The sequence below is a fragment of the Rhineura floridana genome, chromosome 15 (assembly GCF_030035675.1).
Source record: "Rhineura floridana isolate rRhiFlo1 chromosome 15, rRhiFlo1.hap2, whole genome shotgun sequence".
Classification (NCBI taxonomy): Eukaryota; Metazoa; Chordata; class Lepidosauria; order Squamata; family Rhineuridae; genus Rhineura; species Rhineura floridana.
Window position 1 is genome coordinate 25,655,103 of NC_084494.1, and position 27,345 is coordinate 25,682,447.

Here is a 27,345-nt window from a genome sequence, read left to right on the forward strand (position 1 = left end):
GCTCCATAAGCTGGTTATAAGATGGGTGGGGATAGGGGAGACATTTGATTCAGTTTGCATTTAAAACTGAATCTATCACGTCCACACTCTCCAAAACAATACAAGAACTGAAACACAGCCATCCTCCAAAATTTGCACTTACCCAAATGTTGCAATACAACCCAAATTTTCCAATCAAACAATGTTTACAAAATGCCTATATTAGAAAAAAGTATGTGTAAAAATGAATGTATTTGTGAATACATCTTACAAAAATGTGTTATATTAGGAGAAATTGCTCACAAAAAATGTGTGCATTAGCCCAAACTATGTACAAGAATGTGTTTATTTGAAGAAATTTACACTAAAATGCTGATGCATTTTCATGAAGATTTTTTTTAAAAAAATAGCAGATTGCTGCAAAAATGTGAAGAACTAAATTTAAGACTGGAAAAATGAGAAATGGAGAGAACCAAAACTACATATTCAGCCATCCCTAATTATGGGTCTTTTTGCTGATTTTACATATGTTTTATCTGCTTTGTTTCTTGGGCTGAATATATTTTAATTGATTTTTAATACACTCTGAAGGGGCCTATTAGCCATCAAGTCCAACCTCCTGCTCAATGCAGGAATCCAAATTAAAGCATACCTGACAGGTGGCTGTCCAGCTGCCTCTTTAACACCTCCAGTGTTGGAGAGCTCACCATTCTCGGGCTTTCAAGGCATCCCAATTCAGTTCAGGGGCCAACTCACCCTGAGCCTTGATTAAAAATTGATTCAAAACTGAAAAGGACCAGAAAGAGGCTCATCTGTCCTTTCCTACTTCTATCTTGAATTCTGAAGATGATGCCCCATCCCAGGCACACCTTAGTGTCCCATGTTAAGTCAGACTTTGCATGGGTTAGAGAGATTTTTCGTACCCTATGCACCCTGGCTGTGCTATAAAATGAGTTTGCACAAACAACAGAGGGTTGCCAAAGGATTTACTTTTTCCTGTATAAGGCAGTGAATTTACAAAGCTTTGTCAGAGAGCAACAGCTTTATGCATTTTTTTATTTCTGTACATGCTGCAAATTCACAAGCCACTGAAGGACTAGAGGCTGAACTCCCATCAACATTCAGAAAATAGCTGGATGTGCTGAAGGTAAAGGCCATCGTATTGCTGCAACAGACCAAAGATCAATCTAGTTGAGCACATTTGACTTCCGCTGTAACCAGCCAGATCTTTATGGAAAGCTCAAAAGCACTACATGAAGTTGGTCACTACCTCCCTACTTGTTTATCGTTAGGTTGTGTTCCTCAGAGGTACACTGCCTCTAAACATGGTGGTTCCATTCTCATCTATTGCAGATAATCTTCTATTTGTGTATGGGATGCTCCCAGTTCTGCATACGTTTTGGATATTTTTTTTTAACCAGTTGCAGCATTCTAAGGTGCTTGCGCGATCCAGTGCATGATTCCAGATTGGAATTCTAGATTTAGCTGAAGGAGAAAAAGTACAAGAAGTGTGTTACGCACAGGATGTTGATTGAGCCAGTTTTTGTAGGCCATGCTATTACACAGTTACTTTCAAACAAGGCTCTCCTTTCAAAGATTTTGCTTGCACTGTTCATGTACAGCATTTCCCTGCTCTGGCTTGTTTGTGTCGTCTGTCTTGAAAAATGGAGGTGCAGTCGCCCAGCAGCTTCAATAGACAGAAGTAAGGCTGGGCTGGAAAAAAAAATCCCCCCCCAACAAGCTCCCCCAAAATACTCTCCCACTGTGAAAATGGGGACTTTGCTGCTGCTTTCTTGTGAGAGTGAGAAATGTAATCTGAAAATTGTGGGAGGGTGTTGCTTACTTTGCTGCAGGGATGAGGGACCATTTTTCCAGCACCAGGCTTTCCTTCCCTTCTGGAAAACCTTTCAGGGGCTGCATGCCAGGGGTGCACAGGGCCAGAGGCAGAAGTGGGCCGAGCAGCCAATGTGAATTTTACCTTGGCTAGTTTCTGCACGTACTCACATGACCCTTTTTATTCTTCATCCCAGCAAGGAAAAGGCATGATTGAAGATCAAGAATATATTCCAGCCAGGCAATAAGGCTCAAGGATGGTGCAAAGCAGGGCTGGTGAGGGGTGTGGGCTCAAGAGAGTCCCAAGGGCCAGGCAGAGAGGCCTGGAGGGCTGCATTTGGCTCCCTGGCTGAGGACTCACAAGGAAGTGCAGCTATACTTCCCAGAATGCAGTGGAGACTGGTGCCTCCGATGTCAGTGGGGCAGTGAATCCACTTCTGGGTTTTAGTCTGAAGTTTCAAACTAAAACCTTTCAAGGAGCTCCTTGAAAGTTTAAACTAAAACCCGGAGAGGAGTCACCGCCCCACTGACATTGGAGCCACCAGTTCCCAATGCCAGAATGCCTTGGGAGCAACACAAGGTGACGTTTTTCTCAGAGGCATTCTAGGAAGTCTGGCTAGATGGATGCTGTGGAAAGAGCCTTGCGCTACACTGCTTTTTTAACATTAAAAAAGCAGGGGGGGGACAGAAAAGACTTGGCCTCCTCATAAATTTAAGTAAGGGAAGTAGCAGCCCCCACCCAAAAACATTTTACAGAAATTTCTTTTCCCCTCACCCCCCATGAGTTTTGGGGAGGCTTTCATCTTTCCCCCACCTACACACAGCAAATGGCTGAAAAAGACATTTTGCGGGGAAATGTTTCACACGGCTCTAGATGGGACTGCTCATAGTGTGCATGGATTCTCTGGGAGTGAAGTGGCTTAAGCAGGATGGACATAGGAAGCCATACATAACCCTAAGCAGCCCAACTATGGCATAGCATGAATGAGCAAATGTGATGGTGCCGGACAAGAAAATTGCAGCCGCTTCACTTCTCCCATTGCTCCTGCTGTCTCCATGAGATCTGAAGCTAAGCCATGGTTTGGGTTAGTGTGAAGTGCAAACCTGGGCTCATGGTTTGCTTCACTCCAAACCAACCATAAAATAGACCCATAGAAACAGCAAAAATCTGGAGAGTCGCTTACCAGTCCAAGGAGTATCTAGGCTTACAAGCGTCAGTAACTGTGAAGGGAAGCAGAGGGAGAGAGGGAATTGTGAGGCTGTCTTGGCCAAGCGCCTTGGAGCCAGACTCAGACCCAGACCTACTGGTATATTTTTTTCCCATCACGTTTCATGTGAAAATTCATTCCGGAGTGTTTCATGGATCAGCTTACAGGTAGCACAGGATTCTGCATCTCCACACACCATAACTGTGCTAAGACATTGTTGCAGCAATTAGACACCCCCCCAACACCCTTAAGTAGGTTTGGGGTGGGCTTTTCCTACTTGTGTGAGGAAGGTGTCCCAGAATGGGAATGTCTGAGTAAGCAAGTGCCCCTCCTAGATGGAAATGTGGGGGTCAGCTGAGCCTGCCAAAGTAGCTGTCTGAGCATCTGAGGCCATGGGGTGGCAGTACCTCATTGAGATCCTCCTCCTCTAGAGGAGGTTGTGTGGTGGCAGCAGCTTGGACAGGGAGGGAGTGAAGGGGAGGAGAAGGGGCTGGCTCTGGTAAGTCAGGATCCCCCCTGTTGTAACTGGAGCGAAGGGGGAGGGGCTGCCACTGTCAAAACCTCCTTATTGCAAACCACTCTGCCGGGTCCCATTCCAGGTCTTCCACTTCTTCCTGATCACTCCAGGAATGCTCCATGGGGCTCATGACAGAGGCTGTTCCTCAATGTGTGTAATCTGGCTGGTATGCCAGTGCCTCTTATCGTCTGGTTCCGGTGGAACAAAAGGGGGGTGGTGACACTTTGAAGAGAGGTAAGCAAGCTTTGGGGAGGCATGAAGTCCCTTTTGGCCAGTGTGCAAAAAGCTCCGGGGATGGCCATAGAGACAGGTGATAGACATTTCTGAGTCGCTCAATGGTACAGCCTATGTTTTGCATGCAGAAGGGCCCAGGTTCAATCCCTGTCATCTCCAATTAAAAATCTCTCTCCCTACCTGAGGACACGCTGCTGCCAGTCAGAGGAGGCAATACTGAGCTAGAGGGACCAATAATCTGACTCGATGGAAGGCAAGTTCCCCCTATGTTCCTATGAGTGTTGGCTACACCAACAGCCCACAGCTACTCCAGCTTTTCCTAGCTGGTGCCCTCCAGACATTTTGGACTACAACTCCCATCATCCCTGACCATTAGCCATGCTCGATGTGGCTGTTGAGAGCTGGAGTCCAGAAGATGTGGTGGGTACCAAGTCGGGGGCAGGCTGCTGTACCTTATCACAAACAACAAAGGGCCACCAATGGATCTACTCACCACTCTACGAAGTCCCTGGCCTTCCAGGCATCAACGACCTCAGCAATGTCACTCGCAATCTGACCACTGGGCAACCTTAGGTCATCTGAGACTTCACTGTTGAAGTTCCCGCAAGGGGCACACATCTTCCCTGCCAGGCTCTCTGTGACTCTCACTGTCACTTTGCCATTAGAACTGAAGATAACCTGCATCCGGGAGCTTTGATCAATGACAATGGTGTCCTGAGATTCAGTGACAGACACGGCTTTGGAGACATTCAGAGGCAGCTGCACCAAGAGTCCATTGACCTGAAAGGCAAAGGAGGCAGGCTGAAGCAAAGTGGAGCTGAGAGCCATTGGGCTGGAAAGCAATCTGCTTCCCACTTCCAGAAGGGGAAGAACAGAAACAGGACAGGGAGAATGGACTTACAGATGAACACATGCAAAAGAGACACAAACCAGGAATTGGCTGATTTGTCCATCTGTAATCTAGCACGATGATCCTCTGTGGCGCAGAGTGGTAAGTGGCGGTAACGCAGCCGAAGCTCTGCTCACGGCCGGAGTTCGATTCCAACGGAAGGAGGAAGTCGAATCTCCGGTAAAAGGGGTCGAGGTCCACTCAGCCTTCCATCCATCCGTGGTCGGTAAAATGAGTACCCGGCATATGCAGGGGGGTAAAGAAAGGCCGGGGAAGGAACTGGCAATCCCACCCCATAAATACGGTCTGCCTAGTAAACGTCACGAGACGTCACCCTAAGAGTCGGAAACGACTTGCACTATAAGTGTGGGGACACCTTTACCTTTAATCTAGCATGCTGTTTCAGTGGCCAGCCAGGTGCTTACAGGAAGCCCAGAGGCAGGGCTCTTCCATTCTTTGCCCCCCAGTAACTGATATTAAGAGCAGGGATGGGGGAATTTGTCAATTTTGGATTCTTTGGGTTCTCCCCCAGCCCTAATTTAGGGTAGAGACACATTTAGTGTTCTGCCAGTTCTAGTATATTTCCACCTCTCTTCTAGGAAAACGGGCACACAATGCTAGTCAAACCCCACCTCTTTTTATTGTAAAACCTGGTGGGATCAGCTCAAGTGTATTTTAATTCAGTTTCCAACCAATTTTGTGACTGATTGGAAGATCAACCCATTTCCCCTCCAGGTGTGGCCAATGAAAATGCTTTGCTGTAGGTGACTAGTGCACTCACAGCCTTAGAGACCCATAACATTTGATCTCGGAGGTTCCACTTAAGTAACATGGCCAACAACCACTTACCCAAGTCTCCTTGTAGTTGGTCACTGTGATGAAGGCTTCTCTGAAGAAGATGTAGACAGCTGTTGCGGCTGGGACAGCATCTTCATTGCATTCACTGACATCCACTAGCACTTTAAACCAGGATGGTGACTTCTCATCGCAGTAGGAGGCTACTTTGTAGATGCCACTAGCCAGGAGTTTGCCTTTGGCCCCATCAAAGGAGGTGAGCCAGGCGCCTGGGGTGAGTGTGCAGTGTCCTTCCTGCCTTACACAGCCACGCACCTTGTCTGTGAGAACACAGGTCTCTCCTATGGCACAACTGGTTTCCACACAGGTGAGCAGGCCTGAGGGGCGACAGCTGCATTTTTCTGAGCAGCTGTTGGAGAGGATAGTCTCTCCAGCCTGGAAAGAAATTCCAGAGGGACAAAAGTATCCCATTTAAAATCAGCTTGTAGACTTCAAAACCAGCCTCGGAGGAAAGGATGTGTTGAAGAGAAGCATAGAATTGAAGCAAATGTATTTTATTTATTTATTATGTTTCTCTTCCACTCCTCCCAAAGGAGCCCAAGGCGGCCAACGACAAAATAATAAAACAAAAATTAAATAAAAAAATGCTCAAAACATTTTACAACATTAAGAATGTTTAAAAACATATCCTCACAACTGATAGTTTCAAGGTTGCAGGGACAGTGTCTTTCCGCCGTGAAATGCCTGGGTGAACACTACAGGAATGTAGTGTTTTCCCTCCTGATTACCTAGAAGCCCCAATATGATCAATCTAGGACACTTTATGTCCACTCTAAATTAGTTTGCCCTCAGTCATATTCCTATATAAGCCAAATCTGATGGGTTTTGTGTTGTAATAACACATTCATGTTCACTATGTGATCCCTGATTGGTTGGAATGAAGGGGGGGGGAATAAAAATGGCATCAAAGCAATAGCAAATTGGGGAGTGGAAGTGAAGAAGTGCAAAATTAGGTGAATATTCCCAGTGAATATTAGGTGGGGCCTTTTTTAAGGAAATATGTCAAGGTCCCCAAAACCACTAATTTACCTGCCCTGAAACCCATGAACATTTGACATAACCTAGTTTCAGCTATGCTGCATTGCCAATGCAGCATATCAGATGCATAGGAAATTGGGAGCATGGCACAAATAGAGGCAGAGTAGAGACAGGCATAAAGGACAGTTGACCATCACTAATTCATATTGATATACCTCTAACACGTAACAGACAGCTTGTTATAATGGACACAAACCTGAAACACTGAGTAACAAAATATCCTTTCTCTTGTCTTACACAGCAGCTGTCACTAAATCAGCACAAAACACCAATGTCTGCACCACTGCAGCAACAAATATTTATAGGACCAGGTTTCCCTAAGTTGTATCATGACCACTGCACCTCAGCAGAACTTTTGGCTTCATAAAGCAGCACCTACCTTGATGTAGCGACCATCATAAGCACAGCCACACTTGTCCATGGACACACATTCTTCTCCATCGAACACATAGCCAGTGTCACACTGGCAGCCTTCAAAACACTCTCCGGTGCAATGAGATGCAGTGGATAAGGCGGCACATGTAAAATCACAGGATCGGGTGCAGGACTCGTAATGGCTGTTGGTTGGGCAGGAGAGAGCTGCAAGGAGGAAGGCAACATGTAGAGAATGAGTAGAGCAGAATTTTTGTAAACATTGTTTGGCTGGAGAGCCGCACTGTAAAATTTGGATGAGTGTGAATTTCGAAGGGTGGCTGTGTTTCAGTTCTCATATTGCCTTGGAATGTGAATTTGATACATTTGGCTGTGAATGCAAACCAAATTGAAGTTCTCCCCCAGCCCTACTTACGGCAGAAGGAGGCTGTTCTCCACACTCCAATTCTGGCTCCAGCTAGTTGGCATGCAGCTGAATAGGCTTGAAGGCTTCGACAGAGGCTTTCCCCATCACCACTGGCTGCACACATGTCGTGCAGACAATGTCTCAGATACTCTGCAGGGCTCACCAATGAGTGACAGTCTTTGAACGGGCCTGTCTCGGACAGGATCATTCCACAGGAGCTCATGGCCTTGTATGGTGCTGTCTGGGCTGGGTCACAGGCGGGGCATTCCTCACCGCAGCCATCGGAGCAAATGGCACCATCCACAGGGACCTTCCAGGATGCTCCAAACTCATCCACGCTTTGAGTGAGTTGCCCATTGGGTAGCATGAAATCATCATTCGTAACACCGTTGAAATTGCCACCAAGACCACACATGTGTCCCCGGTAGGTGCTGGGGACAGACACACGGACATACGAGGAGGTATCATAAAAGACTGTGAGGCCAAAGGATGAGTGGACAATGATATTGTTCCCCTCCTGGGTGATCCAGAGTTTCCCATCCACTGTATTCATGGGCAAAGTATAGAGCTCTCCATCCACCTATATAAACAAAGAAAGATTATTAGTTGGATGGAGGGCAAGTCATACATGCAAACACTTGCACATACACATACACATGGGATTTCACACCAGTGATCAACACTAAGAACTGTCATGCAAACATGATAGGAACGTACCATTGCTTTCCATTTCATCCCCCTTTCAAGGACAATAGAGTATCCATGAACAGAGATCACAACTGTCCTTGTTATAGGGGAGCGCCCATTATCCAGCTTCTCATTCTCCACCAACACAGAGAACTTTGCGAGGTGAGGGTCCTGGCTGCAGACCTTGGCTAAGGTGTAAGTACAGGAGCCACGGAAATCAAAACTTTGTCCATCGAATGAAATATAATGGGGATCACCAGTTGCTATAGTTGTGCCATATCCCATGGGGTGGCAGCCTAGGATGCCATTCTCCACCCTGCACTCCTCATGTGCTCCACAAGAGAAACGCTGGCATTTGATGGCCCCATTGTCCACACAGTGGCACTTTTCCCGGCAGGAGGTATGGGGGTAAAATTCATCTCCCTTCTTGTAGTATCTGCCCTGGTGTGTACAGCCACACTCTTCTTGAGGGACACACTGATCCCCACTGAGGACAAAGCCAGTATCACAAAAACACCCTTCTGCACATGAAGCTTCACATACTTCTGGAGCTAAGAGACTGCGGCAGGTGGCAGGACAGCCTCTTCCACAGAGTTCATAGTGGGAATTACGTGGGCAGGGAGTGCCTGGAAAGGGAAGAATGGAGGAGAAGAATGACAACTCTTGCAATTTAAAGAATGAGAATGCATCCAGTCTATATTCTGAGCAATAATGATATCCATGGAAATTCTGGTGGCTTTGAATGGAGGGGAGGGCACACTTATCAGAGAAGAGTAATGTGCTAGTTAGGAACCCAGTTTGTTCTAGAAGGGTCATGGGGCTGAGTGGCTGGAATAGAACACATGGGTTGTACATGAGGAATATATTGTGTGTTGGCCATTCAGTGCTGTTGCACAGTAGTATTGCTCAGAGTGCACAGCAATTAAAGGCAAACTATTATGGGAAAGGATTTTCAGTGAGGAAGAAAGAAGGGAAGGAACAGATTGTTGAAGGCTTTTTCTTATGGGAACACCACTGGAGAGACTCTGCAAACTAGTAGACAGTTGTATTTCAACAGTGGATTGTATGCCATCCCACCTTAGCACCCTGAGTGAACAACAGAATGATGAACGTAATGTGGGGGTAGCTAACATGGTGACCTCCAGTGATGTTGGGCTCCAACTCCCATCAGCCCCAGTCAGCATGACCAGTGGTCAGGGATGATGGGAGCTGTAGTGCGACAATGTCTGAAGGGCACCATGCCAGCTACTCCGATGAACTGTATGAATTCCCCCTCCTGAAAATGTTGGTTGCTAAGCCATTTTGCTTATTGTAAATGCAGATTTTCAAGGAATATTAAAGTTCTAATGGGATTAAAGAGTCAGCTTTCAAAAGGCACCATCGTATAATAAGAATGAAAAAGTATTGTAAACTTTATTCTCCTTAAAATGGGAACAGAAGGAACCCAAAACTAGGATTCACAGATCAAGGCTAAAATGCCACTGAGAGTTAATTTTTATGATAGTCTGTATGCAATTGTTTAAATTATCAAAAGCCAAATATTTATTAGCACTCAAAAACTGTAGGAAATATTTGTGGGAACAGCTCTCTACTAATTTTATTGTTTATGAGGATTTTTTTAAAAAAAGAAATTGGGCTTTTTGTTACAAGCAACAAAGCAGTATGTTATATGGAGTGTTGCTGTGTTCACAGTGAGGCTGCTAGATGTAGACAAAAGTTTCTGGATTCTTTTTTGCAAAGTGTCATGGAAGTCTGAAGACATGAGTGTATAAAATGTATTCTGACATAATTTTCAAATGTTTATATGTTTTATTATTTTGTTTTCTGCTATAGTAACGATTCTGCTTTATAAATAAAGCTTTGGGTTTTTTTAAGTTATTAACGCATTTTATGTATTGACTTTATGTGACTTTTGATCTTGTAAAAAGGTTTTGAATGTTTGGTATTGTGTTTTGCTTTGCTATGGTCTATGGACTTACACAATAAGCACATTATTTTTAAAGAGCATACCACTTTGGGAAATCACAATAGTTGTTATGCCCTCTGCTCAAACCACATTTTCAGCAAAGGGCAATGAATGTGCCTTCCACTTGGAATCTAGGACAGGGGTGGGGAACCTGGTGCCTTTCAGATGTTGCTGGGCTGAAACTCCCATCATCCCTGATCATTGGTCAGGTTGGCTGGTACTTGATGGGAAGAAGAGTCCAGGAACATCTGGAGTTCCACAGATTCCCCATCCTGATACTGGAAATAAAACCATGGTTTTGTCCCTTATGCTATGCATGTGATTTCATTATGGAGTGTCTCGTGACACATGCTCATGCACAGGCACATACACAGATGTAGGAGGCAACAAACACTTACCGCAAAAGGAGGCTGATCTCCATTTCCCAACCTGAATGTCTAGAGCTTGGCAGGCTGTCACATAGGCACTGATGGCGCCGCAGAGAGTATCATGATGACCCTTGTATTGGCAGGTGTCAAAGACACAATCGTGAAAGTAGGGTGTTGGGTCAATGGCCTTGTGGCACTGTCTGAATGGTCCATCCTTTCTGATGAGGATCCCACAGAACTGGTTCCCCTTGTAGGTCTGTTTCTCTGCCTCGTTGCACACTGGGCAGTCACTGGTGCATCCTGCGGAGCACCCTGGGACCTCCTTCACCTTCCAACTATCTGCAAATTGGATTTCATCCGTTGTCTCAGTTCCATCCTTCATGACAAAGTCATCACTGGGATCCTGATTGGCATTGCCACAGAGTCCACAGATAGCATTGGCATAAGTGTTGGGAATAATGACCCTGGCATAGCTGTACCAGTCAAAGCTGACCCTCAGATCAAAGTCTGTTTTCATGAAGCCATGGACTCCGCTGATGTAGACCTTCAGTTTATTTTCATAGGAGAATGGCAGGTCCACAAAGACCCCGTTGACCTGGAAAACACATGGAAGTGATCATCAAAAGGTTTTCAGTGAGTTTAGGAAACAGAGGAACCTGGACAGTTTCTTAAAAGCTGATCCTAACCAGATAAGCCAGTAAGCATGGATTATATACTACTGGAGATGAAAGAGAAATATATTCTCTGTTTAAGGGAGCTTCCTAATCCCGTGGGATCTAAGCCCCGAGGTTTCTCCAATTTAAAGCTTCCTCAAGTTTCTCCCTCCTTCAGCATTTTTGGGTACCTTAATCTTGCGTGGATGCTCTTGGCTCAAGCTGATGATCATGCTATAGACTTCCAGAGTCACCACCTTGGTGAAGGACACTGCCTTATTCCCTCGGTTGTTGTTCTCCACTGTGACCAAAAATGGGGTGAGGGTGGGGTCCTTGGAACACACTGCTGCCATCTGATAAATGCAGGTGCCTTGGAAGTCATATTTCCGTCCATCAAAGGTGGTGTAGTGAGGGTCTCCAGTTCCTATGCAGGTGGAGTAAGTCGTTCCCTTGCAGCGGCGCACACCATTCACCAGGGAACACTTCTCGTTGGCTTTGCAACTGGCCTTCTGACAAGTCACTCTGCCCAGGCTTGGATCACATTTGCAGTGGGACTGACAGTTCTCATCAGCCCAGAACTCCTCCCCAGCCTTGTAATGGAGGCCGTTGTACATGCAACTACAGTTCTCAATCAGGACACACTTCTTGCCACTGAGAACATAGCCATCATTGCATTGACAGGTTTTTCTACAGGGCTTTCTGCAGGTAGAGGGAGCTGTCTGTTCAGAGCAGGTAGCTGGACAGGCATTTCCACAGGCCTCATAGTGACTGTTGTCAGGGCAGGTGTCAGCTGTTGGGAGGAGTGGGGATAAGAAAAGGATTAGATTTTATAAGGCATTACATTTACTCATCAATTAGTCAAATATCCTAGATCAGGGGGACCTGTGGCCCTCCAAATGTTGTTGGATTCCAAATCCTACCTGCCCCAGCCCAGCATGGCCAATGGCCGGAGGTGGGGGAGTTGTAGTCCAGCAACATCTGGGAAGCCACAGGGTCCCCATTCCTGCCCTAGGTCATCACTTTGTACATTGTTTCCCGAACAGATTGTGGCACTCAACAGTCAGTTTTAGAGAGCAGAACTGAGACCGAAGTTTCTGATGACTGTATAAAGTGTGTAAGGAGCATTTGATAAGAATGGGGCAGTTATGGGCAACTGTTGCACATCTTGGGACACTAACACAAAGTGCTCCTGCTGACCCATCTCCATTTGCTACATTTTTCAGTGGCTCCACTTGCTTCAAGACAGTGCATTTTCATGGTGGACAGTAGTACAAAGGAAGAAAACCAGGGGCTTCAATACAGCAGAGGGCTGCTGTACTCAGAAAGCCAGGGATGGAGAACCTGTGGTCCTCCAAATGTTGCTGGACTACAGCCCTCATCATCCCTTCCCATTGGTCACACTGGCTGGGGCTGATGGGAGTTGGAGTCTAACAATATCTGGAGGGTCACAGGGGCTAAGGAACCCCTGAGGGGGCCTCCCCAGCTCTTCCTGCAAGTCCTTATTGCTTTGGTACCCCAACCATTCCCAACCCAAAGCACAGTGCTGCAACCTCCTCTTATTTCGTACCAGCCTTGCTGCTGTTGCTGGGTTTGCCAGCTGATTGCTGGACATTACCTTCAGGGCTGATTTCTTCAGCAAATGTCTCGTTTGTCCATTGGTCAGGCAGGGCTTGTCCGCAGCCAGATGTCACCTTCCATTCATCAACAGTGATACCCTGTTCTTCACAGGCAGTGGCATAGGTCGCCACCTTTTTACACAGTGCATCTTTGTCCCCTCTGTTTGAGCACATCCCATTGATGCAATCGCTGAAGTAACTGGCAGGGCTCAAGGTGTGGTGGCATGCTCTGAAAGGTCCTCCTGAGACTTGGCTGATAATCCCACAATACTTTTCACTGCCAAATAGCTCCTTCTGCCTGTCATCACAGGCCAAGCAGTTTCCTTGGCAGGAATCTGAGCAGACAGGGTCCTGATCATTGACTTTCCAGCTGTTGACCCAGTCCACGATTGAGGAGGCAACAGTACCATTCAGATATGTCATGTCATCATCGGCGTGGCCGTTGAAATTCCCACAGAGTCCACAGATGGCTCCATAGTAGCTGCTGGGGAGAGTCACCACTATAACCTGGTCAAGGTCATACGTCACCCGAAGGTCAAAATCTGTTTCGATGATGGGCTGTCCATTGCGCTTGGAAACCTTGATCTTTCCATCCTCCAGTGTTGCAGGGATGCTGGCTGCTACATCATTCAGCTAAGATGAGAAAGAAGTGGAAGGGGTGGGGGTAGGAGAAGAAACATTATAGTCCTATTTGGTAAACTTTATTCCCAGTATAAGTCATCTCTGTATGCTTTTGGTTAATATCTTTCAAAAGAGGTACCAAAGCCCCAGGCTGCCTGGGAGGTATGACTTCCAACTAATCAAAGAACTCTTTCCTCTTTGGGTGCCTATGCGAGCAAGGGACATGGAGAGATATACTGCCCCTGGATGAGGAAGCTGCATTTATCTCTCATTGACCCCTTCCCCCTTCAGCTCCTCCATGAATTTGTCTAGTGTTTTTTAAGAATCTACCTAAGCTTGTGGCCATTGCCACAGCCTGCAGCAGTCTCCCTCACTATGTTGATATTTTAATTTTGATTGTGCATTATGATTATTGTCCTATCATTTTATTTAGACTAATTTTCCGTGAGCCACTTTGAGCACAAATGATTGTGACTAAAGATGTGACAACTCTGTTTATGGTTTTTTATTGCTAAAGTGAAAGGCACTCTGCACTCAGGAAGGAGAAGAATTTTGTTTGATTTGCAGTTTAAAGCAAATCCACCCAGTTCCTAGTTCATTGACTACTGCACAATTTGGAAGACAGTTAACAATCTGATTGCACACTAATTTTGTGGTACAGTTTCAGCATTTTTTTTTAAAAAAAGGCATGTAAAAATATATGTATCACTGAGGAAATGCTTACAAAAATGTGAGTTTCAGGGAGAAATACATAAAGGAGCATACAGAAGTATGTATTTCAGGGAGAAATGAGTCCAAAATTCACATAAAAGTGCACATTTTATTTATTTATTACATTTACGCCCTGCCTTTCTTTTCATCATAGAAACCCAAGGCGCCTTACATATGGTTTCCAGGTGGTCTCCCATCCAGGAACTGACCAGACCTGACCCTGCTTAGCTACAGTAGGGTGCTGGCCTCATGTGCCATCAGACCATAGCCTGGGAGAAAATGCATATAAAAATGTGTATAATTTCAATGCAACTTTTCCATTTTTTAAAAAAAAAAATCTGCTGAAAATGGCACAGAACGGATTCATGACTGAATGCAAAACTGACACAGAACAGAAATAGCCTGATCTGTCCACATCTACTCTGAACATGCTCTGAGGTATTCCTGTTGCTGTTGTTGTTATCCTAATTCTTATTAATGCTGGTACTGAAAATAGTCACTGGGGCCAAAACACCTGTGATCCCTGACTCTACTTAAGCCTTGCTTTTTGTATTAAAAAGATCACAAGATCTTTGGAGTCAGGGCCAGCGCCAAAGGGCAGCCAGGTTGGGCCCTGGCCGAGGGCCCTGTGGCCCACAGGGGGCCCTGAAGGGCCCCTTGTTAGGGTGGGGGAGTAGAGCTCCCCTTCTGCAATCTGCAGCAGGCTTCCTGCCACGGAACGCATGGAGGGAGCTTTCAGGCCGGTCGCCCATTTGCTCGCTCCACCTACCTCTTTCTCCTCTCTTCTGAGGCTGTGTGCGCTGTGTTCACAAGGTTGCCATCAACCAAGATGCTGGCGGAAGCTTTTTTAAGGGGCTGATGCTCCTACCGCCATCTTGGTTGATGGCAGGCATGTGTGCATGCATGCGTGCAGCATACTGCGCATGCATCCCATCAACCAAAATGGCGACAGGGACATTAGCTCCTTAGAAAAGCCTCCACTGCCATCTTGGTTGATGGCAGCCCTGCACGCGCAGCGCATGCAGCAACAGGAAGCAAGAGAGAGGTAGGTGGAACAGGCAGGAGCCGCATGCCTGGGGCAAGCAGTCATGCCTGGCACCGGCCCTATTTGGAGTTATTTGCTGGCTTATTTAACAAATTATTTGGAGGAAGTGGTGGGGATGGTTACCCATCGATTGAGATCCCTAGACTTCTTCACAATCATTAGGCCAAGTTTTCAGCCAGTCATGCTGCACTCTGTGCACTCCTCTTTCTGCACTTCTGACACCATGAAACAATTCTGGGCTCGCATTCTGAGGCTTGAAATATTGCTTGAAATAACTTTGTTCTCTGGAGCTTCTACGACACACTTGTGCAAGAACCTCTAGGTTTTTGGAGCTAGGGATTGGGGAGAAATTCAATTCAGTTTGCATTTAAAGCTGAAACAATCAAATCTGCACTTTGGAAAACAATATGAGAACTGAAACACAGATATCTTTCAAAATTCGTACTTATCCGAATTTAGCAATGCAGTTCTCCAATCAAACTTTTTTTAAAAAAAATAACCCCACAATATATATGGGGACAGGGTACACAAAAATGAATACATGAGTAAAAATAACATACAAAATAGCATTATATGACGAGAAAATGATTGCAAAAATGTGTACATTAATCAAAACTGCCTGCAAAAATGTGTTTATTAGCAGAAAGTCATACTAAAATGCTGATGAATTTTCATGAGGATTTTTTTTTAAAAAAAGAAAATGCAAATTGCTGCAGAAATGTGGAGAACTGAATTTCAGACTGGAAAAAATAGAAAATGAGAGAACTGAAATTGACAGATCTTTCCATCCCTGTTTGGAACTGCCTGGGTCATACAATTTGAGGGCATGTCCTCAAATTATCGACTTCTTAATACTAAGGGAATATCTCTAAATTATAAACTCTGTCATTACACAGTCCCCCCTCTGCCCCTTGGTTATGAATGGAAATACTGCAAACCAAAGAGCCTGCATTCCTACCATGAGTTGGACACCTTCTCCCTTGTTAATGGTAATGGTGATCATATGACCATATACTTTGAGATGGCTTATCTTGGTGGAGTCCTGGCTGTCCATGATGCTGTTCTTCTCCTCAAATGAGAAAGGGATGAGTGTGGAGTCACTGCCGCAGTACTTTGCAATGGTGTAGGTGCAAGAACCTTGGATGTCCACTAACAAACCATCCAAAGTCTGGAGATCCTGAGCTGTGGAGCCCTGGCAGGTCCCCATGTACTCATGGACACATCTTGCTTGACCGTTCTGCACCTCGCATGTTTCCTTTGTCCGGCACTGGAGCTGTCGGCAAGGATCTGTGTGACGAAAGCAAAACTCAGTAACATTAAGTAGGCTTGGATGGACAATGGCTTGGACCTTTAAGATCAATTAATATAAGGAAATTCACTTAGAGTTGGAGTGGAAACCTTTCAGAAGTTTTGGGAATTGAAAACAAAATGCTATAATCTCATTGAGATCAAAAGTATCTTAAAGTATTAAATATTACTTTTGGATCTGGAGACGATATTCAACTAACTTGTTGCACTAGTGCTAAAGTTCATGCTAGTGCACTGGGTTTCCTCCCTTGTCCTCCCCCCTTGTGACATCCCCAGATCTACTCTGGAAGGTTCAGAAAAACCCATAACAGATTTAGGAGTCACACAGGAGGAAGACAGGAGGATACCGATCTGTCACACAAGGAGAAGTCTTTGTGCTGGAGGAACAATTGTCTAAGTGCTATGTTGAAATAATCCTGGGTGTTTTTTTAAAAAAAAAGTATAGAAATTTTTCAGTAAGAATGTTTTAAATGAAATTCCAAATAAGTTATGGTTATATTGGTATTTTATAAAATAAATTAAGGGAATGATATATGTCATGTTTCCTAATTTTGATGTGTTCTGATAATATTTATTGTAACTTATGATATATAATACATTTTTTAAAAAGCAAGGGACCACAACAGAACCAAGCAATTAAGTTTTCCAATCTTAAATTTAGGTCTCCACATTTCTGCAGCAATTTGCGATTATTAATCATCAGGAAAATTCATCAGCATTTTAGTGGGAATTTCTAATAAACCCATTTTTATGCAGTTTTGACTAAATTTTTTTTGCAAGCAATTTCCCCTAATATAATGCATTTTTGCACTCGTTGCTTGGTTAGACAACTGTATCACACACAAAATTCAGAGAAGTGTGAATTTCAAAGGATGGCTGTATTTTGGTTTACATATTGGTTCTAGAAGTGCAAATTAGAATGCATTAAATGCAAACTAAATCTTTTTTCCCCCTTCCATTCCTAGCCCCAGCCAATACGGTCAATATGTCGGGATGATTGGAAGATGGAAAGATCACCACATTGGCTATCCCTGAGTTAAAGGATGAAAGGAGAGGCACAAAAAAGTGGGGAGAAGGGAACAAGAAATCCCGTTTTACCATTTGCACAAACTGCTGGGGAGCCGTAACCCTTCTCATTTCCAATTCCAACACTCAGCAGCCCAAAGGGGGAAGTGGGGTGTTCTATTGTGTGGACTGTATATCCTTGGCCTAAGCTGCGTGAAGCCCAGGAGTATTCTGTGCCAGACACCAGATTCCACTGGAGACCACGCAGTGGCCTCTTATCCAAGGTGATCCCAGATGTCTCTGTAGATTTGGCGATGAGCAGGGCATAGTTTTCAAAATGGTCATGCCCATAGATGTAGTAGGCCTGACAATAGCTGGAGACGTCAGGGATTGCCATGAAGAAAGGGTCATATCGGAGGTTCCCATTGGTGCCGCCATCACTGAAAAACATTACTTGGATGCCAGAACTAGCTGAGAGGGACAAGGCAGTTGTACCTTGAATGCCATACAGGACTGCCCGGGCAGAGGGCAAATCCCGGCGGCTCTTCCTTTGTCCAGTCTGAGTATCAATGTGAGTCTTTTGGGAAGTAGAAACATACACTATGTCGTGCTCCATGTTAAAGGGCAAAGAGGGGATGATGAAGTTGGTGCCCCAGCTGGAAACCGGCAAAAGCTGTTCAAAGACATGGTCACACTGGACTTGCCTAGAGACACAGGTGTGCCCGCTATAGACAGCCACTGGTTTCTGGCAGACTATTTTAGTGCCTGAGAGGTCCACGTCGCTTTGTAGCTGGGCAGCTTGATATGGTCCAAGAGAAATGGTGAGCTTGCTTCCTCGGGGATAGACTTTTCTTTGGAATGTAACAGCCCCTTTCAGGTAGACATCAACTGATGTGGGTTCTTCCCAGGCTATGATGGCTACCTCTCTATGGCGATCTGTGCCTACATTTGGCGTAACAACATAGTACTCAGTACCTAAGCTTGTCATGGGATAGACAATGCTGGTATCGGCCGTGTGGGGTTTGTAGCTAAGGGAAAGGATGGAGATATCATTGTCAGCCCGGACAGTCAAAGTGTTGTCAAAGATACCGCTTCCAATCATCTCTGCCTCGGGTGGGATTTTCACTGATAGTGTTTCGCCAGGATTCACCTTGACCACAACCCTTAAGGCAGGCTGCTTCATGGAGATGGTGATGGATGTGGCAGGGACATAGCCTGTGATAAACAGTTTAAAATCTCCCTGCAACATTCGCGGCAAGCCATTCTGCATGAAAGCTGTAACAAAGTCTTTACCTAAGGAGCTGGAGGAAACAGTGACTGGGAGCATGCTGGACATTATCCAGGCAGGGCCATTCAGAATTCCTAAACAGAGAAAAAACGTTTGAGAGAGTAAATAACACTTAATGTGTTCCAAAAAAAAGCAAACAAACCACTATTAAAGTTGGGATGCTTGAGGAATTCATTCATTGCCAATTCCAAAACAAATGAAGAAGAGCTTTGCTGCATCAGGCCAAAGGCCCATCTAGTTCAGCATTCTGTTTTCACAGAGGCCAATATACCTATAGGATGATAGATGATACCTATAGGAAACCCACAAGCAGGAAATGAGTGCAATAGCCCTCCCCTGGTTATGATCCTCAGCAATTAGTATATAGAGGCAAACTGCAAGAACAAGAAAGTATGTTTTGCACTTCAGTTGCAAAGCTGGGAGGCTTGCATCACAGCTAAAGAATTTGCAGTGAGGTCTGGTTTAATATAGCTTGCAGGTTCAACTTTATGTTCCATCTGTGGCAGGGATGGGAAACCTGTGGCTCTGCAGATGTTGTTGGACACCATCTCCCATTGGCCTCAGTCAGCATGACCAGTGATCAAGGCTGATGACAGATGTGGTCCAGCAGCATCTGAAGGGCAACAGATTCTCCATCTCTGATCTATGGAATTCCCAGATTGTCTTTGAACAAGTAATTGCCTCTCTCAGTCTAACCTTCCTGAAAAAAATAGCGGTGTCATCTAGATGTTTTGGACAACTGCCATCACCCCCAGAACAGCGTAGGGATGATGGAAGTTGTCATTCAAAACATCTGGAGGGCACAAGATTAGGGAAAGTTGATGTATTGCAAAATTGCCATCATCCTTTTGAAATAAGGTGGGAAATAAGTTTTAGTAAAATTTACAGAGTCACATATCAGAGCAAAGGGGAGTCAGTAAAAGTCTTATGTACTTCCTGGTAATCATTGGTACCTCCCTATTGAGATATGAAATCTTTACATTTTGACAAATGGATATCTAGATTGCCTATCCATGTATGAGAAGATGCATGATCCAGTCCTTCCACAGGTTAAAAGATAATTTGGGGATGTAGTGAATGCCATTTGATGACATCAGTCAGAGGGGCATATGAAGATCTGGGGGGGATGAGTGTTTCCAAAAATATCTACATTAAAAGTAAAAAATGAGCAATATTAAAAGTATGAAATGTTATGTTCAGAAGGTGAGAAGATTGTACACAACTTATTACATGAACTGCATGTCATCATGGCTGCGCATTAGTTCAACATTATGATAGGAGCCAGGTTTGAAAGGGTGTGTGGGATTTTTATGTTAGCTAAAAGGGGGCATGGATTAAAAAAGTTTGAGAAACATTGTCTTACACCATCACAACAAAGTCTCTATAGGCCTTTCCATATGTCTAATGCATGGCATGAAGAGCAAAAGAGAGCTGCGTGAACTGAGCTCTCCATCCACCTATATAAACAAAGAATATTAGTTGGATGGAGGTCTACTCATACATGCAAACACTTGCACATGCACATGGGATTTTACATCAATGATCAACACTAAGAACTGACATCGCCTTCCATTTCATTCCCCCTTTCAAGGACAATAGAGAATCTATGAACAGAGATCACAACTGTCCTTGTTATAGAGGAGTGTCCCATTATCAAGCATCTCATTCTCCAGCAACACAGAGAACTTTGCTAGGTGAGGTCTTTCAAGTTTGATGCCAACACTATACATAAGGACATCAGCAAACAGGTCAGGTCATGTGCTCCCATTCAAACAGGAGAAAGGTTGGGAAAAGAGTAAGCAGAAGCAAGCACAGCAAGTGCACAGCCTTGTTCATTCTCTGGATTTGAAACAATACTATTGAACAAGCTCCAGAGTCTTGCTGATTTATGAAACTTTGATCTGGCAAGAATCCTATATATCTACAGCCAGGATTCTTGAGTTTGCTGCCATCTTTTTTGGGGGGTGAGCAGAAGCCTTGCTTATATTCACAGGGGACCAAAGTGCTAAGACTTATCTCTTGTCCAGTTACACTCCCCCTTTGACACTTTACAAAGAGACCAATGAACATCAGCAATGCTATGGTGTACTCACCCCATAGTACACAGAACTTGGTCCAGAGATTGATCATTCCCATACTTAGCAGAAGCTGCAAAATAAGTTTTGAGATTAGATTGGAACACTTTGTTCTTCCAAGACAACAGCCACCCATCCAACATTTGCCAGATGAAAATAGCTGGATGTTATAACCCCAGTCGTCAGCCCAAACTGAGTTTGTGAGCAAGTGGGCCAAGTACATCTGGGGTCTGCATGATGCAGAAGCTGCAGTCCCTCATATACTTGTGAGTAAATCCCAATAAGACCAATGGGATTTCCTTACGCAGAAATGTCGATGAATGAAGCCACACTTCTCTGCAATCTGGAATGATTTTTCTTTGGTATATTACGAATCTATACAATTTACATTGCAAATAATCTCATTCCAAACAGCCTCTCCTTTTATATTTTAGTTAGTGCAGAGAGTGATTTTGAACATGTTCAGATGCTTCAAGCCTATCTGACATCACACCCAACCATTCCATGTTTTAATTTATACAAACTGAATGACATCCAATTTTAGTCATACTCAGAGCATAGACAAGTCCAGTGTTTTCAATGGGTCTGCTCTGTGTTTGATTAACATTTCAATATCACACATTGTGAAGATGTGCAGATTTGCCTCCATTCCTTTAATGACGGGCCAACGTCCTTCCCAACATCATTTGAAGAAGCACATTAAAATAAATAAATAACCATATAAGAAACCATGCAGGCTTGGGATGTACCCTCTCATAAACTAATGATAATATCAATCTCCCTTTTTCAAAGCTTTCTTGGAGTTTCATAACTTCACTAGTATTAAACCAGGCATGACTAACCTGTGGCTCTCAAAATGTTGCTGGACTCAATCTCCCTTGAGCCCCAACCAAAATGGCCAATTGTCAGGGATGAAAGGAGTTGTAACCCAATAATAGTTGGAGGGCCACAGGATCCTCATTTCTGATGTCAACCATGAAGCATGTGAAATGTGTTTTCCCAAACCTTTTGGACACGACAGTAATGGCATACAACTCAAATATCCTTGATGCTCATGATATATCAATAGATTTTCAATGTAGATTGGATGCGATTGCTCTTGGGGTGTGTGAAGCTAGAACTGAGCTGAACTATTATTTATTTGTTTGTTTGTTTGTTTATTTATTTATATCCCACTCTTCCTCCCAGAAGGAGCCCAGGAAGGCAAACAAAAACACTAAAAGCATTAAAGCTTATTAAAAACAAAACATCTTACAAACACCTTTAAAAAAACAATTTTAAAAAAACCTCTGAAAAAGTAATTCTAACACAGATGCAGACTGGATAATGTCTCTACTTAAAAGGCTTGTTGAAAGAGGAAGGTTTTCAGTAGGTGCCGAAAAGATAACAGAGATGGCACCTGTCTAATATTTAAGAGGAAAGAATTCCAAAGTGCCGGTGCAATAACACTAACGTTCCGACGGATGGCTGTTTCGGTTCTCATATTGTTCCAGAAAATGCAAATTTGATAAATTCTACTTGAAATGTGAACTGAATCAAAATTTTCACTCATCCCTAGTAAGCAGTCACAAAGCCACAGTTTGCATCAGCTGCAGCTTCCAGACCACCCTCAAGGGCAGCCCCACACAGAGCACATTACAGTTATCCAGCCTGGAGGTTACTATCTCAGTTATTTCCCCCCCCCCAAAAAAGGTGTTTGTCCTCCTTTCCTTAATATTTCTTAGATTTTTTTTTTCTCCAAACAAGAATGTTCAAAACTGCCTTGAAATTTTGCTTTAGGTCAGGGAGGGGAACGACCCAGGGACCGAATGCGGCCCTCCAGGCCTTTCTATCTGGCTCTCAGGACTCTCCTCAGGCCACACCCCTCTCCCCAAGTCACACCCCTCACTAGACTTGCTCCACACCCTCCTGGGGAATTTTGGCCTGATTGGAATGTGTCCTTGAATTCTGATCTTGCTTCTTGGTTGTCTGGATGGAGAACAGGAAGGGTGAGTCTGTGTAAAAACTAACCTACTGTGCAAAGGTAAAATTGGCATTTGTTGCTCTGCCCACTTTCGCCTCTGACCTGTCCACCACTGGCATGTGGCCCTCAGGTTGAAAAAATTCCCCACCCTTGCTTTTGGTGAAATCCAGTGTGGCAAAGCTAACTACTCCTGGCACCCACGAGGCACAAATCTCTTTGTTCAGACATTGCATCGATCAATAACAGTGATGCCACTAGGAGCTCAAAATGAAAAATGTACTGCCTTCAAGTTGGTTCCGACTTATGGTGACCCTATGAATAGGGTTTTCATGAGGCTGAGAGGCAGTGACTGACCCAAGGTCAACCAGTGAGCTTCATGGCTATGTGGGGATTTGAACCCTGGTCTCCCAGGTCATAGTCCAGCACCTTAACCACTACACCACACTGGCTCTCTCAAAGCAGTATCTTTTATGCTTGAATCCAGGGTTCCCTCCCCCATGCACATGGGCTCCTTGTTCACATCTCTTGCTTCCTTTGGGTCTTCATTTTGAAACCTTCTGCTTTTGGCTGCACATCTCTGCCTACTTTCCCTTTTTATTTTATTTTATTAAGCATAATTGCATTTCACATCATCTACATAAATAGGCTCTTCGTAGCTGCTTACAGACAGATCATAAAAGCACACTAAAACTACCAAAAATTCAGGAAGGAAGTACACAGGATTTCCAGATACTGGAGATAAAGAAGTGAGGATGGCTGTTCATGCCTTGTCTGAATGCTTTCGACAGTCATCTGAATGGGAAGGGCTCAGCGGGAGAAAGTCTGTCTTGCCTGTGGAAGGCACCAGGTTCAGTCCTTAGCATCTCTAGGTAGTGTTTGGAGAAACTCCTAGAGCGCCACTGCAAGTTAGTGTAGACAATCCTGAACTAAATGGATCAATGTCTGACTCAGTGTATTCAAAAGCATGATGGATCCCACCTCATCTCAATGCACACAGAATGTTTCAGGACACATTAGTGCTAGATATTCTTGCGCAGTCTTGTGGATGAGACGCAGGGCTCTTAGGCAGCTTCCACATTCTTAGGAGCTTCTATGAATGGCCACTGCTAAAAGCAGGATTCTGGGTTAGGTGGGCCTTATTGGCTTGATGAAATGGGTCTCTCCTTTCCAGACTACAATCCAGAGAACTGTCCTAGTCTGCAACTAGGGGTGGAAGCATCTGTCACTTTCGATTCTCTCAATTTTTCATTTTCCCATTCTTAAATTCAGTTCCCATTTCTGCAGCAATTTGCTCTTTTTTAAAAAAAGAATTTCTCTTGAAAATTCATCAGCACTGTGATGCAGACCTCCTACTAAACAAACATTGTATGCAGTTTTGAGTAATGTACATATTTTGACAAGCATTTTCTCCTAATATAATACATTTTTGAATGTTATTTTCATGGATAAATTCATTTTATGTGCACTTTCCTGTAATAGATGAATGTTTATAAAACACTGGTTGGAGAACTGTATCACAAAATTCAGATAAGTGTGAATTTTGAAGGCTGGCTGTTTTTTGGTTCCCGCATTGTTTCAGAAAATGCAAATTTGATAGATTCACCTTTAAATGAAAACTAAATCAAATTTCTTCCCCATCCCTGCCTGTAACACACAGCTGCAAAAAAAACCCCTCCCCCTCCCCCCTCCCTTATTGGAGAAAAAATAGCAAACCCAGAATTACAGCAGGTCTGTGTGAACATTTTCTCTTTTGTCAGAACAGAACTGGCATGGTTCAGAATTAAAATGATGCAGGAGTGGGGAGCCTTTGGCCCTCCATATGCTTTTAGAGTTCAACTCCCATCATTAATGACCTAGAATTAGGAGTGAGCAGTGAAGTGGCCAAGTTTGCTGATGACACTAAATTGTTCAGGGTTGTTAAAACAAAAAGGGATTGCGAAGAGCTCCAAAAAGACCTCTCCAAACTGAGTGAATGGGCAGAAAAATGGCAAATGCAATTCAATATAAACAAGTGTAAAATTATGCAGATTGGAGCAAAAAATCTTAATTTCACATATACGCTCATGGGGTCTGAACTGGCGGTGACCGACCAGGAGAGAGACCTCGGGGTTGTAGTGGACAGCACGATGAAAATGTCGACCCAGTGTGCGGCAGCTGTGAAAAAGGCAAATTCCATGCTAGCGATAATTAGGAAAGGTATTGAAAATAAAACAGCCGATATCATAATGCCGTTGTATAAATCTATGGTGCGGCCGCATTTGGAATACTGTGTACAGTTCTGGTCGCCTCATCTCAAAAAGGATATTATAGAGTTGGAAAAGGTTCAGAAGAGGGCAACCAGAATGATCAAGGGGATGGAGTGACTCCCTTACGAGGAAAGGTTGCAGCATTTGGGGCTTTTTAGTTTAGAGAAAAGGCGGGTCAGAGGAGACATGATAGAAGTGTATAAAATTATGCATGGCATTGAGAAAGTGGATAGAGAAAAGTTCTTCTCCCTCTCTCATAATACTAGAACTCGTGGACATTCAAAGAAGCTGAATGTTGGAAGATTCAGGACAGACAAAAGGAAGTACTTCTTTACTCAGCGCATAGTTAAACTATGGAATTTGCTCCCACAAGATGCAGTAATGGCCACCAGCTTGGACGGCTTTAAAAGAAGATTAGACAAATTCATGGAGGACAGGGCTATCAATGGCTACTAGCCATGATGGCTGTGCTCTGCCACCCTAGTCAGAGGCAGCATGCTTCTGAAAACCAGTTGCCGGAAGCCTCAGGAGGGGAGAGTGTTCTTGCACTCGGGTCCTGCTTGCGGGCTTCCCCCACGCACCTGGTTGGCCACTGTGAGAACAGGATGCTGGACTAGATGGGCCACTGGCCTGATCCAGCAGGCTCTTCTTATGTTCTTATGTTCTTAACAACATCTGGAGGCTATAGGTTCCCCATTCCTCATCTAAACCATCTTTAGTGACAGTGCCTGCTATCAAATCTGCTATTTTATTTATTTTTATTTTGTTTCTTACATTTATCTCCAAGGAGCTCAAGGTGGTGTACATGGTTCTTTTCTCTCCATTTTATCCTCACAACAACCCTGTGAGGAGGTAGGTTAGGCTGAGAGGCAGCGACTGACCCAAGGTCACCCAGTGAGCTTTATGGTGGAGTGGGAATTTGAACCCTGGTCACCAGGTCCTAGTCTGACACTCTAATCTAACCACTATGTCACACTGGCTCTGTCCATCTGGGAACAGGAACTTCCCATCTCTCAAGATTCAAGAACAATTCTTGCTGAAACTCTGGAGCATGAAGTACTAAGGGGCAACCCAGAGTTTCTTACCTTCAGTCCCCTTGCGTTTCTGATGTACTGGGATCGAACACAGAAGGCGATGTTGCTGCTGAATCTCTTCCTCCGAATGTTTACCCTTTCTGTGGTTCTCCTTTATATAGGGATCCAATGCCAGTTCCAGGAACTTTCCAATGGGACTTGGGGGCTGTTGGACTTCCCCCCCTCTTTTTTGTCAGAATAGATTTAAATTAAAATGGAGCGTGAAGATAACAACCAACTTGGGACTTGAGATTCCTTTTCCTGATGAGGCTGCAGACATGCTTTGGGTTGTGAAATACTTGGCCATTGGAAAGCCAGGGGTGATTAATAGGAAGAAATGATCAACTATTCTGGCATTTCCCCAAACCAGCCAACACCTGCTCACAATCAACACCATGTCTAAGTCATTGAAATGTATGTTGCAGCTGTAGATCAATTATTTATTGGGTGTTGGGGTAGTGACATAATGAGCAAGTCTGATGCAATGATCAAGACCCCCCCCCAAGGGTTACCAGAAACCGCAGGATATAGATCTGAGGACTAAGCTGAGTCTAGGTCTCCCATTCCAAACCAGCAGATTCTGGTGAGGTGGCTGCCAAATTAAACAAACAAGTGTGGAAGCCAAATATCATGACTTTGTGTAAAAGAAGATTCAGGATTTCCTTGGACTGTGTCCAGATTAGGAGTCTGTCTGAGGGCTGCATGGGTCATTAAGAGCCCAGCGGCCAACATTTGTTCATCATTGTTTGGAAGAAGGGGAGTGGAACCAGATGGCGCCCTGAGGGAACAGGGTAGCTGGCAAATAATAATCTTTTAATATAACAAAACAATTTATAAGAATCATGGAAATGAAAGGAAAATGTGAGCACAGGGGAAGAAATGAATGAAGAGGGGAAGCATATTTGGGAGCTTCTGGGGTATTTCCCAGTATTAATACATTTTATGCAGTTATATGCATTATTGTATGAATCCATTTGATTGCTTTAGGAAATGAGTGTATATACATATAATTTTCATATTGTTTTATTTATATATCATATTGCTTTATGCAAAGCACTGTTTTGTAGGATCCATCTGTTTTGCTACATTTAAACTGTTCTGTTTCAATGGCTATGGTTTTACTTATTTTACTAATGGCTTTTATCTATTTTTGTAACTGCATATTCTATTGTTTTAACCCACCCTGGGCCATTATGGTAAAGGACAGGTAAGAAATCTCATGTAAAACAAACTGCTTGGAGGTTTTTGTCAATTTAGCTGTACATGCATCTTGTCAAACGATAAATAAACAAATAATTCTATTTATCAGAATATGTATAAACTGCCAACTCATTAAAAATATGGTACTGTGCAATAAAATAATTAAAACATCATAAAATAATAAAATAC

The 27,345-nt window shown here is 44.1% G+C and overlaps 1 protein-coding gene across 1 annotated transcript; it reads right to left on the reverse strand.

Moving 5' to 3' along the window:
• Positions 1-948: 948 nt before the first annotated feature.
• Positions 949-26,045, reverse strand: LOC133370534 (IgGFc-binding protein-like). The gene is made up of 14 exons (XM_061596982.1): positions 25,969-26,045; positions 20,693-20,747; positions 17,405-18,673; positions 15,957-16,285; positions 12,621-13,254; positions 11,197-11,795; positions 10,383-10,947; positions 8,049-8,644; positions 7,341-7,911; positions 6,933-7,132; positions 5,510-5,890; positions 4,265-4,551; positions 2,997-3,033; positions 949-1,464 (listed from the first exon to the last, which is right to left on the reverse strand). The coding sequence occupies exons 2-13, from the start codon at positions 20,733-20,735 to the stop codon at positions 3,027-3,029; spliced, it is 5,481 nt and encodes a 1,826-aa protein (XP_061452966.1). The 5' UTR covers positions 20,736-20,747; positions 25,969-26,045; the 3' UTR covers positions 949-1,464; positions 2,997-3,026.
• Between the last annotated feature and the right edge of the window lie 1,300 nt (positions 26,046-27,345).

What these genes read in the sequence shown, in the direction of transcription:
- LOC133370534 (XM_061596982.1), bottom strand. Translation starts at nt 20,735, where the DNA reads ATGGGAATGATCAATCTCTGGACCAAGTTCTGTGTACTATGGG. An exon ending in CCCAGCAGTTTGTGCAAATG is followed by an intron (nt 16,286 to 17,404) that starts GTAAAACGGGAT and finishes TTCGTCACACAG; the next exon opens with ATCCTTGCCGACAGCTCCAG. An exon ending in GAGATCAGCCTCCTTTTGCG is followed by an intron (nt 8,645 to 10,382) that starts GTAAGTGTTTGT and finishes TTCCCTTTCCAG; the next exon opens with GCACTCCCTGCCCACGTAAT.